The 17,952-nt window shown below is 56.8% G+C and overlaps 3 protein-coding genes and 1 long non-coding RNA gene across 11 annotated transcripts in view; 3 read left to right on the top strand and 1 right to left on the bottom strand.

The window, feature by feature from the left end:
- Window positions 1-17,952, bottom strand: part of LOC111755541 (uncharacterized) — a 30,394-nt gene that overhangs the window by 11,178 nt on the left and 1,264 nt on the right. The window contains exons 2-6 of one of the 5 annotated variants that reach the window (XR_010048695.1): window positions 17,337-17,501; window positions 16,480-16,546; window positions 16,054-16,233; window positions 10,852-11,042; window positions 1,891-1,935 (exon numbers count right to left, since the gene is read on the bottom strand). This is a non-coding gene — a long non-coding RNA (uncharacterized LOC111755541). Of the gene's footprint in view, window positions 1-1,890; window positions 1,936-10,851; window positions 11,043-12,615; window positions 12,758-13,147; window positions 13,287-16,053; window positions 16,234-16,479; window positions 16,547-17,336; window positions 17,502-17,952 lie in introns of those variants that run through there. The other 4 variants (XR_010048694.1, XR_002790099.2, XR_010048692.1 and 1 more) reach the window with 4 other exon arrangements.
- Klk12 (kallikrein related peptidase 12) lies at window positions 711-4,947 on the top strand. Of its 2 annotated transcripts, XM_003465472.3 has the most exons (6): window positions 711-1,111; window positions 1,232-1,286; window positions 1,641-1,800; window positions 2,545-2,804; window positions 3,547-3,680; window positions 4,614-4,947. In XM_003465472.3, the coding sequence occupies exons 1-6, from the start codon at window positions 1,094-1,096 to the stop codon at window positions 4,767-4,769; spliced, it is 783 nt and encodes a 260-aa protein (XP_003465520.2). In that variant the 5' UTR covers window positions 711-1,093; the 3' UTR covers window positions 4,770-4,947. The 2 variants fall into 2 exon arrangements, with proteins under 2 accessions (XP_003465520.2, XP_063109285.1); XM_063253215.1 differs by lacking the exons at window positions 711-1,111; window positions 1,232-1,286; window positions 2,545-2,804 and having other exon boundaries at window positions 1,674-1,800.
- Klk11 (kallikrein related peptidase 11) lies at window positions 5,848-10,213 on the top strand. Of its 3 annotated transcripts, none has more exons than XM_023563169.2 (6): window positions 5,848-6,100; window positions 7,720-7,785; window positions 8,110-8,266; window positions 8,584-8,849; window positions 9,332-9,465; window positions 9,771-10,213. In XM_023563169.2, exons 1-6 carry the CDS (start codon window positions 6,040-6,042, stop codon window positions 9,921-9,923), a joined length of 837 nt encoding a protein of 278 aa, XP_023418937.2. In that variant the 5' UTR covers window positions 5,848-6,039; the 3' UTR covers window positions 9,924-10,213. The 3 variants fall into 3 exon arrangements, with proteins under 3 accessions (XP_023418937.2, XP_063109283.1, XP_063109284.1); XM_063253213.1 differs by lacking the exon at window positions 5,848-6,100 and adding an exon at window positions 6,138-6,720; XM_063253214.1 differs by lacking the exon at window positions 5,848-6,100 and adding an exon at window positions 6,757-6,905.
- On the top strand, window positions 11,598-15,368 carry Klk10 (kallikrein related peptidase 10). The gene is made up of 6 exons (XM_003465474.5): window positions 11,598-11,750; window positions 12,224-12,323; window positions 13,163-13,352; window positions 13,930-14,204; window positions 14,339-14,472; window positions 14,894-15,368. Exons 2-6 carry the CDS (start codon window positions 12,233-12,235, stop codon window positions 15,044-15,046), a joined length of 843 nt encoding a protein of 280 aa, XP_003465522.1. The 5' UTR covers window positions 11,598-11,750; window positions 12,224-12,232; the 3' UTR covers window positions 15,047-15,368.

Below are 17,952 nucleotides of genomic sequence, written 5' to 3'. Positions count from 1 at the left end.
GGGACACAGACACAAGGAAAAGGTGAAAGATGACATCCAGATGGGGTGGTGGCCTCCTGTTCCTGCATCTCTGGGTGCCTTTCTCCCATCCGCCTCCTGAGGTCTCTTCTATTCCTTTCTCCCCACTTTTTTCAACATGAGAGGAAAACTCAGAAAAACTGGAAGAGGCTTCTTTCACCCCTTAGTAATTCTCCTGTTTCTCTCCTTCTTCTCCTCCCTCTCTCCTCTCTCTCCATCCCTGCCATTTCTATTTCCCTCATCTCTCTTTTTTCCTTCTGCGGGTTTTATTTAAGCAATGGAAGCTCTTGTGCAAAGCAAAGCTTTCACGGAATTGCACGAATCCAATTTATACTGGTGTGTATGTGACTGTATGCGTGAGGGGGGCCTGCCAGGGTGAGCAGAGTTCACTGTGCCTTTAAAAGCTCAGTCAGAGCCAGGCTTTCAGGGAACCCCACTGGAGAACCCTCCCTGCCCCTCCCTAAGCAAGCACTAAGCCAAAATCTCTCCCTTCCTCTTCTTGGCTCCCCGTTCTCTGTGTGGGAGAACCTACACCTACACCTCGCCCCACTCCTGCAGCCTCTCCTTCCTCCTGCTCCTCCCTGTCCCTGGTCACTGGGGTGGTCCCACCCTCTCTGTGCATCCTTGCTGGAGTGGGGATTAGGGACCTAGCTCCACAGTCACCCTGAGTCATCACTCAGGCTGCACGCTGGTCACAGAGGAGGGGATTGGGAGTGGGGCTGTGTCTCCCCACCCTGGTCTTCTCCCTCCCCTCTCCATTGAGCCATGGAGCTCAGTTAGAGTCAGAAAAGAGCTCCTGTGGGATCAGAGCCTGCCCCACCCCTGTCCTTCTGGTCCCCTTCCCTCAACCCGGAAATTGGACGGGCTGGTGCAGCAAGAGCTAAAAGCCTTGCCAGCCCGGGGCCTGGAGCAGCAGGCAGACAGGAGGAAAGGGGACAGGTAGGGCAGCATGTCAGCTGGCAGAGGTGCCAGGTGGACAGTGGGAGAGCTGGCTGGAACCGTGGCCTGCAGGTAGGTGGACAGAGAGATTGCCGAGAGGCAGACGGGCTGAGCCCACACGATACACAAAGAGGACATGACAGACAGATGCAAGGTGAGCAGGGGCAGATGCTGGCAAGCGGGGAAAGGTGGGGGAGGATGAGGCTTCAGAGAGAGGAAGGGAAGGCAGAGGTGGGGACGGGGCCGATCCCTGAGATTCTTCGCCTCTCCCTAGACCTTGGAGGTGGCTGCCATGAGGCTTGGCGTCTTTTCCTTCCTGTGTGTTCTTGGTGAGTTCTGTGGACAGCGAGAAGCCAGGACCAGGGCTGGGTTCCCCATCACCACCCCAAGGAGGCTTCCACCTCCCAGTCCAGCTTGACTTCAGCCCAGTCCTAGGGATGGGAAAGGGGATCCCTCTGCCTGCCCGTCCCCAGCGGCCGGGGCTGTCTGCCTGTACCCTGGTCCATCGCACCTTCTGCCCCTTTACTTTCTCTCCAGGGATCTCTTCTCCCAGTTTCTTTCTCTCCGGGTCACTCTGGTGTCCCTCTCTCCCTCCCTCCCTTCATCTCTGTTTCTCTCCTCCTGTCTCCAGCCAACAATCTTTCTTTCTGTCCGACCCCATATCTGGCCTGTTTCCCTGCCAGGTCTCAGCTGGGCAGACAAAGAGAAGATCTTTGATGGTGTTGAATGTGCCCCCAACTCACAGCCCTGGCAGGTGGGGCTGTTTGAGGGCACCAGCCTGCGCTGTGGGGGGGTCCTCATCCACCCCAGGTGGGTGCTCACTGCAGCGCACTGCAGCAGCAGGTAAGGACCCGAGTGGGGGTGGAGGTGAGGTGCAGGTGGAGGTGGAGGTGGAGCTGGAGGTGGAGGAGGTGGTTGGGAGGCATCACTCACCTGATAGGATTTGGGGTGCTGATGCTGAGGTGTAAGAAGCCGGCCCTGCAACAAGAGAGTCTGAGGTTAGACCAGGACTCCAACTTCCTCAAGAGTAGGCTTGGGTGGGAGGAGGACCTCCCTGGGAGTGCCCTGGAAGCTGCCCACCTGTGCCTCGCATTTCCTCATGTGCCCTCCCTTCCCTGTGTGGCATCTGTCACCAGCCCCAGCAAGGCCTCGACCTGGGCTGGACCCAGTCAGGAACTACAGCTATCAGTTCTCTCGGCCAGTTCCGAGGTCTGCGGCTATGAGGTTTTTTATGAAAAGGAAAATCTGGCCTAAAGGGGCAGGGAGGCTTGGAGACAGGGACGCAGCAGGGCAGAGAGGCCGTTCCCTCCTCACCGGCTCGGCCAGCAGTGACGGCCACGCTTGCTCCGTGCTGGCGGTGAGCAAGGTAGATGTTCCTGCCCTGCTGAGCCCCACTGTACATAGAAAGATGCCCCTGCACGCAGGGGACCCTCGAGAGCAAAGAGCAAGGGACAGAGACCCAAAGCCAGAGGAGAGACTCCTGTGGAGAGTGTCGTTAACAGAGCATGGATACCAAGGTGCAGGCAGCAGAGAGGCCAGGGCCCAGGGACTGCAACTGCCCCTGCCGCCTGCTACCACTGCCCCTAGCAGGTACTGGGTGCGCCTGGGGGAGCACAGCCTCAGCAGGCTGGACTGGACGGAGCAGATCCGGCGCAGCGGCCTCTCCGTGACCCATCCCGACTACCGGGGATCACAACGGAGCCACGAGCACGACCTCCGGCTCCTGCGGCTGCGCACGCCCGCACGCCTGACCCTCAGCGTCCAGCCGCTGCCCCTGCCCAGCACTTGCGCGACCGCTGGCACCAACTGCCAGATCTCGGGCTGGGGTACCACCAACCGACCATGGGGTAAGGGACCTGGGTGCGGCGAGTGGCAGGGGCTGTGAGGAACGGTCCAGAGCCAGGACAGCTGGAGGACGGAGGCGGTGGGCTCGAGGTGGGAGACCGTAGTGGGCAAAACGCTAAAGGGCCTGTGTATGAGGTCAGAACAGAGGTCAGAGTGGAGTCAGGGCAAAGATCACACAGAGATAGGCTCGGGGTCACGGGCTCAGCGATTAGAGGTCCCTGGAGCTCTAGGCTCAGGGTTACAGGTTCAGGGGTTAAAGGTCACTGGAGCTCTAGGCATGGAAGCCAGGTGTTAGAATCACCATGTGGTTAGAATCCGAAATTAAAATCTGGAATTGGATCGCACATCTGAGATTAGAAGTCAGAGTCTGGGCTGTGGGGCCAGAGGTTCATGGAGTCTGGGATCAAATAAACAATGATCATAAGACACTTTGGAGCTGGGACACAGGAGATGAAGGCTTAGGATCCAGGTTAGGGTGAGCACTAGGACACCGGAGCAGAAGATGGAACCAGGACAGAGAGGTGAGAAGATTAAAGGTCAAAGGCCAAGGGAACCTGGCCAATGATGGGGGAGGGGCAGGAGTCACTAGGAAACTGAGGGGTAAACCTGAAAGCCAGGGCTTTTAGGATTGCAGTGTAGGATGGTGGGGCAAGGTATAGAATAGATGGGGTTTCCCTGCGAAGAGAGCTGTGGCCTCAAAATGGGGAGCTCTGGGACCCTGGAGCATCTGCCTTTCATCCCCAGATCCCTTCCCAGACCGGCTTCAGTGCCTCAACCTCTCCATTGTCTCCACCAACGCCTGCCAAGCCGTGTTCCCCGGGAGAATCACGGACAACATGGTGTGTGCAGGCGGTGTGGCTGGGAAGGATGCCTGCCAGGTGAGTTAGTGCAGGTGGGGCCCTGCCACCTAGACAGGAAATGAGGGGCGCAGCAGGAAAGGGAAAGACCGGGAGGAAGCAGGAGGGGAGCTGATGGAAGATGAACCAGGTAAGGCAGGGGACAGGGAGAGAAATGGGGTGAGAAAGGAGGGCGGGCTCAGAATAAGGATGGAGAGAGACAGAGGAAGACGGAAGAGGGGGCAGAGGAGGAAAGGAGGGTAGGGAGCACAGAGAAAGGGCAGGGAAGAAACCAAAGGACAAAGGACGAAGGATGAAGGAGGGCTAAGAACTGTCCAGACTTGGAGCTCAGACAGGGTCTCCCTTGTTTCTGGGGCACTGCATCTTCTGCATACCATCCCAGGCTGAGAGAGACTTGGGGACACTAATGGGAAGGGCCAGTAGACTTTGGTTCTACGTTCCTTCCCTCGTGGGCCCCCCAGAAAGGTGGCTGCTTTATTCTACTGGCCGGGGACATAACCACTAGTACCTAAGAGAATCTATGCTCACATGGAATCCCACCCTTCTCTTCTGGGATTGGTCATTGGTGATGCGTGCTCTCCCCCCATTGGCCAGAGTCCCAGTCACTTTCCTTGATCGAACCTTCTGTCCTTATGGAGTCCCGCCCTCCAACCCTGGGACTGGTCAGAATTGATGGGGCTCTCTTCCTGCCATTGGTCAGAGTCCCTGCCATTTCCTGACAGAAACTGCTTCCCTTTCCTTAGAGTCCTACCCTCCTTCAAAGGGATTGGCCCGTAGGGATGTATATTGTTTTCTATTGGCCAACCATTCCCATTGGCCTCGAGAAGGGACCCTGCGCTGTGTTCACGGCTTCCAAGCCCAGACTTGCAGCCATCATCCTGGAAGCCTAGGAGGGGACTGGAACAAGACTTCTCCTTTATTCATGCAACTCTCCTTTTCCTTCTGTCTTTTCAGGGAGACTCTGGGGGCCCGCTGGTGTGTGGGGGAGTCCTTCAGGGTCTGGTGTCCTGGGGGTCTGTGGAGCCTTGTGGGCAAAAAGGCATCCCGGGGGTCTACACCTTTGTGTGCAAATACGTGGACTGGATCCGGATGATCATAAGGAACAACTGAGCCACTTCCTCCATCTTCACCCTTCAAAACGGGTGGCCCTCAGCACAGACACCCAACTCCCTCACCACGTTCACTGTAGCTGGTTCAGGGAACCTCTTAGAACTCTCCTTCCCTTCTGGGACCCGTGCCGGGATTGGAAGTCTGTGTGGAATAAAGGCACCATTACTGAAGGAGGGGACATGTCTGTCTGCTTGACGTCCTTACACTGTGGGAGACCAGAGGGAAGGTCCCTGGCTCCCTGGCCTAGAGGTATCAAAACAGACATCAGAGAGGGCAGGAACTGTCCCTTAGGAATCCCCTAGGAATGAAGAAGGGAAAATTACTATGACAAGAAAAACAAGGGCCCACTTTCTCCATTGGCCCTGAAAGAAATGGCACCCAGAGCACAGGAGCTTTACGGTGACCTGTAAAGCACTGGGAGGAGAAGAAAAGACCATGGGCTCCAAAATACTAGATGAAAACCGCAAAATCGAAATGCACAACCATTTAATGCCATGTCCATAAAGCAAAACGCTTTCTGCACCATCCGGTTGCAGACCAACTCTGTCATGTTGAGCTCATGTTATCCTTTCTGTGGGATGTCAAGCTGTTCTCAGACATCTGCGATGACCTGGGATGTGAGATGGTCTTAGAAAACAACAGAATATAGCCTGAGTCTTTTTTGTTTTTTCTTATTGCTGTACTGAGGATTGAACCCATGGCTTTTGCACTGAGCTACATTCTCAGCTTTTTTTTCTTCAGTGAAGAAAAATTTTCCAGGCTAGGTTCAAACTTGTAATCCCCTTGCATCAGCCTCCCAGATTGCTAGGATTACAGGTATCCACCACCACGACCAACGTCAGTCTAGGTCGTAAAAGGGTCCTGCCTTCTCTAAGGATCTGTCTCCACCATCTCCCTCCACAAACTGAGGAGAAAACACCTCCCTCTGAAGGAGTGGGGGTGATCCCCTGGCAGTGCTGCTGAGCACCGCTGTGCTGGGCTCCTCCCTAGAATCCTCAGGTCACCTCCCACCCCACCCCAAGGCAGGGCTGTCACCCCCATGGAGCAGATGAAGAAACTGAGCCTCACGGGGTGGAGTCCCTCAGCCCACGTCACAGAGGAAGAGGCAGAACCAGGGTTGGAGGCCAGGGTTGGCTGCTACCGGGACCTGGTCCTACCCTGCCTTGTTGCACATCTGGTTAGGGGAGAGAGGAGAGGACGAGATCGGAAAGAGATCTGGCTGAAAACAAACCAGCTGGGAGCACAGGGGATCCGCAGCTGGGTTTTGCAGATGAGGAAACTGAGGTGGCTCGAGGGCTGGAAGTCATCGGGCTCAGGTTATCCAGCACTGAGTAAGTGTCATGGCTGGCTTTGGACTCTGAGAGCCACCATCGCAGGCCTGGGCAGCGGGAGGCGGGGTGAAGAGGGAAGGTCAGCAGACAAGAGAGCTCCAGAGGTGCCCTGGGACCAGCCCCTGTAGAGGGCTCCCCTCCCTTCCAGGGCCTTGGCTCCCACAGGCTCGGACTTGCCTCCCCCCACCCTCCTGTCCTGCCCCTTCACCTGGCAGTAGCCCCACCTCTGGGCCACCCATTTCCCCCCAGTCTCTGGAAAGGAAAAGGGAGGTATCCAGAGGGGCCCAGGCACCCAGGAGGCGTTGAGCTGTGAGGAGGGAAGCGAGAGAAGAAACAGAGAGAGAGAGAGAGAGAGAGAGAGAAGAGAGGAGAGAGATGAGACAGAGAAAGACAGAGAGCATTAGAGAAGAAAGACTAAAAGCAATGGGTGAGATCGAGGAGGGCACAGAGGGACAGAACCCTACAGACAGGAAGAGGAAAGCCACACATGCACACACACACATGTGCACACGCGCGCAGAAGCACAGGCCCACAGAGAATGACAGAGACAGACCCAGGGAAGGAAGGGCACACGCTCACGAAGGGAACATGGAGGCTCAGAGGGCTTGGAGAGGTGACAGGTAGGTGGGCAGTGCCCCAAGATGGCCTCCCACACCCTGCCCCCAGGGACATGAGGCAGGGCTTGGAGGCCAGTCATCCTGGCCAGCCCAGGGCCACCCCCTGCCTGTCTGCCTGGTGCCTGGTGCTCCGACCCAGCCTGCCACAGCTGCCACCACCGGGCCCCAGAGCCCCAGCCCCAGAGCCTGTGAGTGACTTGGGGTGGGAAGGGAAGGCCCCTTGTGGAGCCAGCCAGTCTTCCTCTGCCTCAGCTCCTCTTCCTCTGCCTCCCTCCCTCTGACCTGCTCAGCTTGGGCGGGGAGGTCTCTGTCTCTGCCTCTCTCATTTCCAGTCTTGCAGCCCCCAACCTTTATGACCTCTTACTCCAGCTTCAGTCGCTAAGTACAGCCCTTCCTTCACCTTCACCCCCACGCCCGCTGCCCAGGGCAGCTGAGGACACCGGCCCTCCCCTGGCCAGCCCCGCCCTGCCCTGACAGGCTGCCTTCCCAAGACACAGGGGTTCAGCAGGAAAGGAGGGCACAGGACCTCATCCCCCAGAGTCCCCTTCTTCCACAGTGGGAGACAGATCTCAAAGACTTCATAACACCCTGCTGTTGGGACAACAGAGATGGGATGGTTACCAAGTGGGGCCTGGCTCTCCTGGTCCTCCCAAACCCAAGCAGCAGGAGTGGGAAGGAAGAAAAACATTCTCCAAATGCCCTGGGCTCCTGCCTGCAGCCCGTGCCTTGGCCCCAGCTGAAACCTTTCCCCACAGTGTGCGCAGCTCCTTGGCTTACCAGAAGCCTCAAGCTGGGACCCAGCCCCCCTCCAAGACCACGCTGGAAGCCAAGGGCTGGGAGTACGGTGTGCTGAGGACCAGGAGGTTCCCCAGAGCTTGTTTCTCCTGGGAAAAGCAGGCAGGGGTAGGGAAGAGTGGGGAGCAGAAGGATAAGGGAGAGGTCACAAGGCAGCCCCAGGTCTCCTCTTAAAGTAACTGGGTCCCTGTCTCTTCTTGTTCCCAGAGACCTGCCCTGTCCCCTTCCAGGCCATGAGGATTCTACGATTGATCACGCTTGCTCTGGTGACAGGTACGGGAGTGCTAGGGACAGAGGGGCTGGATGTTGTGGCAGATGTCAACCCTTCAGACGTCAGAACCACAGGGGGAAGTATAGGCAGTCCCAGAGGCGTGACCGTAGGAGCTGGGAGGTGGGGACGGGAACCCAGGACAGTGGCCTCTGGCCCATCCGTGTCACTTCAGTCCTTTAAAACAGGACCCATGCGTATGACAATCCTGGTGCAACCCCAGACTGCGACTCACACCACTATCCTCTGTCCCCATATTTCTAGGGATTTTCCCCCACTCCGCCTACCTCTTCCCATGCCTGAGCCCCTCTTTCGCTCCACCCCCCTAGGGCATGTAGGGGCAGAGACCAGGATCATCAAGGGTCACCCGTGCTCTCCTCACTCCCAGCCCTGGCAGGTGGCCCTGTTCCAGAAGACACGGCTGCTCTGCGGGGCAACCCTCATCGCGCCCAGCTGGCTCCTGACAGCAGCCCACTGCTACAAGCCGTGGGTGCGGGGGCTGGGGTGGTGTTGGGGAGGGGGGGCACGCAGGGAGGGTTTGGAGGTGGGGGTGGTAGCATGGGTGTCAGGACAGGGCTGGAATTGCAGGTGGAGGGGTGGGTGTGTGATGCTGGCGCTAGGAGGGGGCTGGGGATTGAGGGAGGGTGGGGACACAGTATGAAAAGGGGCTCCAGTGAGAGATGGGCTGGCAGTGAAATTACATCACTCCATTCCTGAAGGTGTCTTTCATCATCTCCTTCCCCACCCCACCCCACGTCTCCCCCAACCTTTCCACCTCTGATGGTCTATCTCTCCCTCTGCAGTGACTACGTGGCCCTCCTGGGAGAGTACGACCTGCATCGTGAGGATGGCTATGAGCAGAGGCAAAAGGCCACCAAGTCCTTCCGCCACCCAGGCTTCAACGACAGCCTCCCCAACAAAGATCACCGCAATGACATCATGCTAATAAAGCTGCCCAAAGCAGCCACCATCACCCGGGCCGTGCGACCCCTCGCCCTGCCGTCCCAATGCGTCTCCCCCGGCACCAACTGCCTCATTTCTGGCTGGGGCACCATTTCCAGCCCCCAGTGTAGGGCAACACAGAGGGGGTGGGAGGGGTGGAAGGTTATGAGGATGGACGAACCTCCAGAGATGAGAGCAACACAAGAGGAGTTCCCCGGGGTCTCAAGGGGGACCTGGTGAAAGAAAGAGCAGGAATTCAGGGCTGGGGAGGGTGAAGACTGAAGTCTGGGCTGGGAACAGACAGACGTGACAGGTCACCCCAGATCTTTCACCCACAAGTTGTAGGATCATAGACAAGAGTGCCGCCTTTGTGAACCTGTGTTCTCTATAAAATGGGAATGCCCACACCCACCTGTCAGGGCTGCATTAGTGATAAGGAGGGAGAAATTTACTCAGTGGCATCATTGTTGCCATTGTCACAGGCAGACAGGTGTGCTGACTGCACATACACAGGACCAGGCCCTCCCAGGTGCTGAGCAGCAGCACATCGCGCGTGCGGGGGCAGGGAGGCCGGGGGCACCTTCCCACACAGCCCTCCTGTTTCCACAGTGCGACTGCCCAAAATCTTGCGCTGTGCCAACATCTCCATCATCAAGCACGAGGAGTGTGAGCGTGCCTACCCCAGCAACATCACAGACACCATGGTGTGCGCCAGCGTGCAAGAGGGCAAGGACTCCTGCCAGGTCAGGGGGCCCGGCTCTCCCACCTCCAGGGCACCTTCACTGACATCCACAGTCCACCCGCTGACCCAACTCGGCCCACCCCCTCCCTGCCGCTAACCCCACCTCCATCCCCAGCTGCCACTGCTGACTTTATAAAACTTCCGGCCCCCTATCTACCCCCATTTCCAACCCAAGCATCCCCTATGTTTGACCCTAACCCTACCCTTATTCCCCAGGGGTCCCACTGACAGTCCCACTCCCTGTGGCTTCCTTCACACTGTGGCCCCCTCTGCTCTGACTGGTTCTCTCTCTCTCCTCCTGCCCAGGGCGACTCTGGGGGCCCTCTGGTCTGTAACGGGTCTCTTCAGGGCATTATCTCCTGGGGCCAGGACCCATGTGCAGTTTCCAGAAAGCCCGGTGTCTACACAAAGGTCTGCAAGTATGTGGACTGGATTCAGAAGACCATACGCAACAATTAGCAGGACTACACACACGGTCGAGAGCTCAGTGTGTTGAAGTCTGCTCCTTCTTGTACCAAACTCTAAGACCCTTCCATCATGTCCTTTGGACCGCCTTCGTTAATCGAGGTACTACAGCTTCATAATCAGCTTTGGGTTTGGAATCAGAATCCTGAGTTCAAGTCCTGACTCGGACTATCTTGTCACTCTGGAAATGACCATAAAACTGTTTCGTCTCCTGTTTTATCCCCGATCCCAAAACCTTCTTTGCAAAGGCTGAAGTTTCAATAAATATTTGAAGAATGAATGAATCCACTGAGTCCTTAGTATGTGCCAAGTCTTGGTTCCCAGAGCTTTTAAGTGCATCGATCAACTTAATCCTCACTAAACCCTATGGGGTTAGTATGATGAGACCATTTTACAGATGAAGGAAACCGAGGTATAGAAAGTGAAGTCACGTGACCATGCTCACACAGCCAGAGTGGAAGAGCACGGATTCAAACAAGGTGTTTTTGATACTGCCGTGATCAAGGCTCAGTTTCATTACCTGTAAACTTGTCCATGAAGTTATGACAATACGGAAGATCAATCGGTCCCCATATGGGAAGACATTGTAAAAGGGAGCTATCCACGTTATTCTCCAGCCTTCATGAGAGGGAGTTCACTGAGACCTGTGCTGGCCAATATGATCGATTCTAGCCACAGGTAGCTATTTAAATTAAAATGAAGTGAAAGGGGAAATGCAATCCCTCCGTCACTCTTTTCAAATGCTCTAAAGCCACGTGTTAGATGGTCCGCACAGACACCACCACTGTTGCAAAGTTTGATTGCACAGGACCAAGCCAGACCACCTCTGAATTGAATTCTCTACAGACACGATATCCCATACACATATACACACACACACACACAAACCAGATCTCAGGATCTTTTCCAGGGGGTTGCTCACCTTGCGGGAAAGAAGCTCAGGGCCTAGCGCTGGAACTAGGGCCTTTGGGTCCTTAGGTGGACCGGCTGTGTGACCTCTTATGAGTCACTGTCCTCTGTGAGCTTCCTCACTTGAAATGAGGGAGTTGGCCAGCGTGAGGTGGATGCCCCTTGCAGACTGGGCCTCCTGTGATTCATGGGCCTGTGTGTCACCTGGAGACACACAGATGGCAGTGAGATGGCCACATAGGGTATGACACAGAGCCACAACCCCAAAACGCTCATGAGAGTCAGTCCCCAGACACAAGGCAGAGTCCACCAGTGCTCCAACCCTGCAAGGGAGGTGAGAGGTGGGGGTCAAGTCACAGAGCACCCACAACTTGCCTCTTTCCTGTAGTGCTGTCTTGGCCTTGTTTTCTTTCTGCCCCCAAATTGTCAGTCTCCCCTTCCCAGTTGGTCTCCTTCAATATCTCCCTCCTTTTTTCCCTTCCACTCAGCCATGCTAGGCATGCATTTCCCTGTTTATTTTTCCTCTTATCTCCTACCACCCAGGCTCCTTAGGGGCCTACTCCCTCCCACATACACACCTGGAAAGACTTCTTGAAATAGGAGAGAGAAAACCTAGTTATCCAGTTCCACAAAGGATGTTTGGGGCACTGGGTGAAGCCTGTATTCCAGGGCCTCTCCCAAGGCAGGAATCTGGGGCCCAGGTTGGATGCCAGCCCCACCCATGATTTAATTAGCGAGAGAGAAAGGGAGGGAGTGAACCCCAGGTGGGAGGGAGGGGAAGCTTCCGGGATCTTCAGGGTTAAAAGAGAAGGTCGGGCCAGGGGTCCCCGGGCAGAGGACTCTGGCAGCCCACACAGCAGGGCAGAGGCATCTCTCCAAGTCTCCTCCCTCCTGGCTACTGGTGACTTTCAGGTGAAGGGGGATGCACCCCACCCCGGTTAGGGTGGGTGGACAGGATGGGTGGGAACCCTCAGGCCACCCATGGGAAGGAACCCTGTTTGAGCTCCAATTGTCATATTTGAGGGATGGGAAAGTCCCCAGCTGTGAGGTTTGGGAAAAAGCTTCCAGGAGCTCAGAGCCTAGGTTCCCCCACCCCATCTGGAAAAGAGAATGACCCTGGCTGGCAACACAGCGCGACTAGCAACCAGGGTCACCTGTGCCCGCAGAACACACGCCTGGGGCGCAGGGAGGCCAAAAAGAAGCCAGTTGGGCATCATTAGGGTAACTGCACCCATCAGGGCTGTTCTAGCCCATTGTCCCTGCAATGGTCTCCTGCAGCTCAATCAAGATCCCCGAAAACTGGGCTGGCCCAGGCCCGGCGGGTGGGACTAGGGTCATCTGTTTTACACACACACACCCTGCTTTTGCCCCCCCCCCCCGCTCAGGTCCTTGCCATGAGACCCCTGCACCTCCACCTCTCTGCCACCTCTGGCGCCTGGGCCTTGATGAAGCTCCTGTTTCCACTACTGATGGTGCAACTCTGGGGTGAGCCGAAGCACAAGGGGCAGCGAGAGGCGCCAAGACCGCGGGTGGAGAAGGCCAGATCACCAACCCCGTCACGTCCATCTTTCCCCTTGCAACTCCAGCCCCCACCCAGCGTTCTGGAGTTGGGGGTCCCGGCGTTCTTCCTTGCCTTTCTCCCAGCCTTGTCCCTGGGCGTCCCGCCCGGTTCCAGCCCCATCCCCTTTACACCTCCAGGATGGCAACTTTCCTCTCTCCTCGCCAGATTCCTTCTCTCCTTTACTCCACACTCTGCCCTACTTTATCCCAGTCTTACCGTTTTTTGCCCTCGCCCCTTTTCCAATCCTGTATGAATATTCCTAACCTTTCTCTCCCACTGCTTGGTCTCTCGCCACGCCCCATAACCGTACAAGCGGGTTTTAGCCACGCATCCTTAGAGACTCTCACATATTGCCCCCCCCCCTGCGTTCTCGCCCCGCCCACGTCCAGGGTACTTCCGCCCCTTAGCATCCTGGCCACGCCCCTCACTGCCCAGCGGTGTCTGGCCACGCCCCCTCTGCGTTCTCGCCCCGCCCCTCACCTGTCCGCCTCGTTGTGTCTCCGCCCCTTTAGCGCCCCACTGTTTCTCCCCAACCTCCCTGCGGCTCTTCGCCCACCTGTTCGCTCTCTCTCGGTGCTGTCCGTCCCTGCCTCTTGGCGGTCACGCCCTGCTTCCTCGCCCACTGCTACTTTCACTCCATTCAAACAGTTCCCCTACTTCCCTCCTCCCGGCCTCGCCCGCATCCCGTCCAGCCCGATGGCCAGGACCCCAACCCCAGCCCTTTGCCCTGTCTACTTTCATCGCTGACCCCCGTTTTTTCCAGTCGCGGACGCGCAGCTGCCTGAAAACCTGACGGCCGTGGACATCAAGGACTCCAGCTCTGGTGAAGTCCTGTGTCCGCACGGCTCGCAGCCCTGGCAGGTCTCCCTCTTCAATGGCCTCAGATTCCACTGCGCGGGCGTGCTGGTGGACCCCAGCTGGGTGCTCACAGCTGCGCACTGCTCGAACAACAAGTACGGAGCCCTCCTCCGGGATGCACGGAGGGGGTGGGGTTGGCAGCCCGGTGAAGGCGGGAAGGGCCTGGGCACTGGGACTCTCTGAGCTCAGGATGGCGATGGCCAGGGTAGAGGCCTTCCCTTAACCCTAACGCTAACCCCCGCCTTAGGGTAGGAGCGGATAGGAGAGGCAGGGCATCTGCTCTGGCCGCTAGGGGGCAGTGTGATCCTTCTCGAAGTTCTGGGCCCTTCCTGTCTAAGCGATTCCCTGCTGGTCCCATTGAGCAGTATATAGGTGTATGCAACGCACAGAAATCAGTCAGCTGTGGTGGAGAATTTAGAAAAGAAAATGGGTGCCTCAGGTGTCCCCAGCAGGGAGGAGGGGCAAGATGTCATTATAGAAACAGGAAAGGTTGAGCTCCCTCCAGAAGTCCATGCATCCCCCACAGCTCACGCAGGACCCTTCCTTCCATATTCAGGACTCCCTTCTCCAACCCCTTTCCCTCAGACTCCTCCTGTCTCCCTGCCTGGGACTCACTCGGTTCTGCCCAGTCTGCATGAATGTTCCACCTCCTTGTGGCTCTTCTTTCCCCAGGCCACTGTGGGCTCGAGTTGGGGATGACCACCTGCTGCTTCTCCAGGGGGAGCAGCTCCGGCGGACCACTAAGGCCTTTATTCACCCCAAGTACCACCAAGGCTCAGGCCCCATCCTGCCCAGGCGGACAGATGATCATGACCTCATGCTGCTGAAGCTGGGCAGCCCTGTGGTGTTGGGGTCTCGCGCCCAGACCCTGCGGCTGCCCTCCAGCTGCACCAGCCCGGGAGAGAGCTGCCACGTGGCCGGCTGGGGGACCACAGCCTCTCGAAGAGGCAAGACTGGGGCCTGGATGCCCGGGTCTAAGGGAGGAGGCCTGGGGCCTGGGAGGGACAAGCTTGCATTTGGGATCGAACAGTCCCAGAGGATGGTGCTGGCCCCAGAGTGACCTGGCATTTTCTCCCCTCAGTGAAGTACAACAGGGCCCTGAGCTGTTCCAGGGTCACTCTCCTGAGCCCCAGAGAGTGTGAGGTCTTCTACCCCGGAGTCCTCACCAACAACATGATCTGTGCCGGGATGGACCAGGGCCAGGACCCCTGCCAGGTAGAGATGGGCCGAAGTATTTCTGACTCATGGAAGGAGAAGAGGGCGAGAGAGGGCGACGTGGGAAGGAGACACCCTGCCTCTGCCCCTAGCTCCACCCCCCAGCCACACCCCAACCCTAGCCCCTCCTCTTCCCAGTCCTCAACTCCCTTCCCACCCTTAAGCGGTTCCTAACCCACATATCCCTGTCTCCGGATCCCTCTGCATCCTGTATCTACCAGGAGCCACACTCCCTAGTACCTCCCCACACCCGCATGCTCCCCCGCAGCATGCACACCTCAAAGTCCCCTCCATGCCATCCCAGTGCACCCCGACACCATGCCTCTTTCCCCACTGTTTTCCCCACCCTACTCCTGTCCTCCTGCCTCTCAGACCCCAAGGTGACAAAGCTCACACTTTGGTCTCTTCCTCCACCCCCCAGAGTGACTCTGGTGGCCCCCTTGTGTGTGACGAGACCTTGCAAGGCATCCTTTCCTGGGGTGCTTACCCCTGCGGCTCTGCCCAGCACCCGGCTGTCTACACCCGGATCTGCAAATACATCGGCTGGATCCAGAAAATCATCCACTCCAACTGACCAGGACCCCTGACACCTGCCTCCCTGCCCTCTCCATCCCAGTCCCTGAATACCTGTCACCACTCACCCTCTTCCCTCGACCCCTCCCTGTCCTCTTCAGTGCTCACACCACAGCCTACGTGCAGAAAGCAGCGGAAAAATTTTGCTCCAGCAAGGAAGCTAGTGTAGTCACTCAGTCTCTAAGAGATGCTATCACTATCCACCCCACCAGGCTTCCTGAACCACTTCCTGCTGTGTGACCTGCTCTGGGCCTTGATTTTCCCACCTGTAAAATGGGGACAAATGAAGTGCCTATCTTGGACATATTTCAAGGAGATAACGATGTAATGTGTGTGTGACTCTTTCTGGTCATTGTCATGTAAGCCTGAACTCAGTGACTGGTGAGCCCAGCTGAACACTGCCTCCCCTTATGATCACTTCTTGGTTCAGGCGTGATGATTGTATCCGAGATGAGATGGCCTCCAACCCCATCTCCAGGGAGATTTGTATTCCCCATTCCCCTCCCAGGCCTCAGGAAGCACCTTTTACTGACTTCCTCCTTTCCTCCCACTGCTCCCCATTTCTGGGTCCACCCAACACCAGTTCCTCCAGTGGTGACACAGCTAGGCGGGTGTGAGTCACCTTGTGCATTCTCTACCTGCACGGGACCACAGGAACTCGGGGAAACCCATCCTGCCTCCAAAATCAGAGAGGGGGAGCCTCGGTCATGGCGTCCCTGCCCAGATGCCTCCCTGTGAAGTTTCCGGGAACCCTTTGGTTGGCTTTGAGATCGTTGTCCTGAAAGCTTAGGAGAGAGTGTTCTTCTCTCGCTGAAATCACATCTGTGCAAACATTTCCAGCTGGCCTGGGAGTGTTAGACACAATCCAGGCAAAGCTAGTGGGCACTGGGCGTGTCCACTTAGCCTGGACTCTGGAGCAGGACCCAAGCTGGACATAGGCATCACCCAAAGCTTTCGGGAGCTCAAGCCCCTTTCAATTCCCGCCCTCCTCGCGCCCCCACTCTGCACCTGGCTGCATGGAAGTGGGTGCAGCAAGGTCCCTGGCTCCCGGAGCCCACAGATGGGCGGGTGAGGTCTGGACCCAGGCATTGGTATCCGGCTCCCTTCAATTCAGTTGGTTCATCGCCATCACGCCTTGTAAGCACACCCAGGAAATGTCAGCCTGGTCTCTCAGGTGAGGTCATCAGCCTAGGACCAGAAAGAAGCAATGTAGGTGGGAACTCCCTTGGGGACTCATGTGTAAGTCCCGTTCACCGATGTGTTGTGAGTCATGTCCTCTGCCTGGCACCCCAGATGGGTCCCACCAGCTCCTACCCTCGGGAAGCTGCTTGTCAGGTACAGGAGAAAATGGGCAGGCCTGTCCCTCAAATACAGCCACATAGGGTCCGTGAGGACGGGCCCAGGTACTCGCTCACTGGATTTCTAATCACTTACCTGACTGGCAGGTGCAGAAGCCACTTGGCACATTTTTTAATGAACCGGTCACACAAGCCACTCAGCCCTGCAGCAGAAAAGGAGATTTAGGTGCAGCACAGAGAGCCCAGAAACTCTGCCTGAAGGGAACTGGGAAGGCTTTTCACATAAAGGGACACTCATGTGGGGTTTTAAAAGATAAATAGGAGCCAGGCACAGCACTGAATGCCCGAAACCTCAGGACTCTGGGAAGCTGTGGCAGGAGGGCGGCATGTCTGAACCCAGTTCGGGGAATTTAGCAAGATCCAATCTCCAAAAATAAACAGGCTGGGGATGTAGCTCTGTCAAAGGCCCTAGTATTGAGCCCTGGTATTGCTAATTCAATCAAATTTTTGAAAATTTAAAAATAGAAGATGCACATGAGTTCACCAGCCAGAGAAGGAAATGCATTTCTCAGTTGTCCTGTGACCTTGCACCCCTGACTTGCCTCCGTTGCCCCCTCTGTGAAATGGGAACCGCTGCTCGGTCAGAGTCTCATGAAGCTAAGGAGATGCTTCCTATCACCTACACATGTGACACCAGGCACAGGGAAAACCATCGGTGAAGGCAGCTCCTAAAATGCCTTCCGAAGCAGCAGGTGTCACCTAGCACACAGTGGACATCCAGTCGCCGGCTGCGCCTGCTGCCTGCTGTGGGAAAGGCAGCCCGGGGACCGATGGGGGGGAGGGGGCACCTTGACAGAATACTGAGCACGCAGCTGGCACTGTCATAAGTGCATCATGTGTGTGAATTCAATCAGTCCCCTCGTCCCTGGTTATCCCTGCCACGCAGCAGATGGAGAAGTGGGGGAATCCAATGATTTGGCCGAGGTCACACACATCATCTGTGCCCACACTGAGATGACAGGCAGACAGGCCAGGTCCAGCGATGGTGCTTTCAGCCACAGCACCCTTGTGGGGGCGCTTTCTTGAGAATCAAGTTGGCAAGCAGTGGAAATCTGGAAGAAGGTTTTGATTGCCCAAGGGAGGCAAAGGTCGATTTTTCTAGGAGAAATCAGAGAAGACATCTCAGAAACGGAGCATTTATGTTGGGTCTTGAAGGATGGAGAGGAGTTTGCGCGCGTGCGTGCGCGCACACACACACACACACACGCATACACATACACATGCACACACAAGGCCATTAAAAAAGACGTTCACTCATTCAACGAACATGTTCAGAGGAATCTCGGGAGCCCAGCCCAGAACTGAGTGATCCTGGGGACATGGAGTGAGTCAGACCTGGGCTTGGCTCTCTAGGGGCTGCTCCTCTGGTGAGAAGGAGCAATGGGAAGAGGAAGGGAAGATGGGGTGATAGGAAGGACATGGGGGAGGGGAGAGGTGGCAGGGAGAATCAGCACAAAGGTCCCTGGGACTTGGCAAGGGAGAGGGGCAGGGTGCTCTTTCCTTCAGGTGGGGCACCCCCGCCTTTAGGGGTGGGGCTAAGCGGAAGGGG

The sequence above is a fragment of the Cavia porcellus genome, unplaced genomic scaffold, assembly GCF_034190915.1.
Source record: "Cavia porcellus strain 051 isolate PalLab524CR breed Dunkin Hartley unplaced genomic scaffold, mCavPor4.1 scaffold_7, whole genome shotgun sequence".
Lineage (NCBI taxonomy): Eukaryota > Metazoa > Chordata > Mammalia > Rodentia > Caviidae > Cavia > Cavia porcellus.
This window is presented reverse-complemented; position numbering and strand designations above follow the sequence as displayed.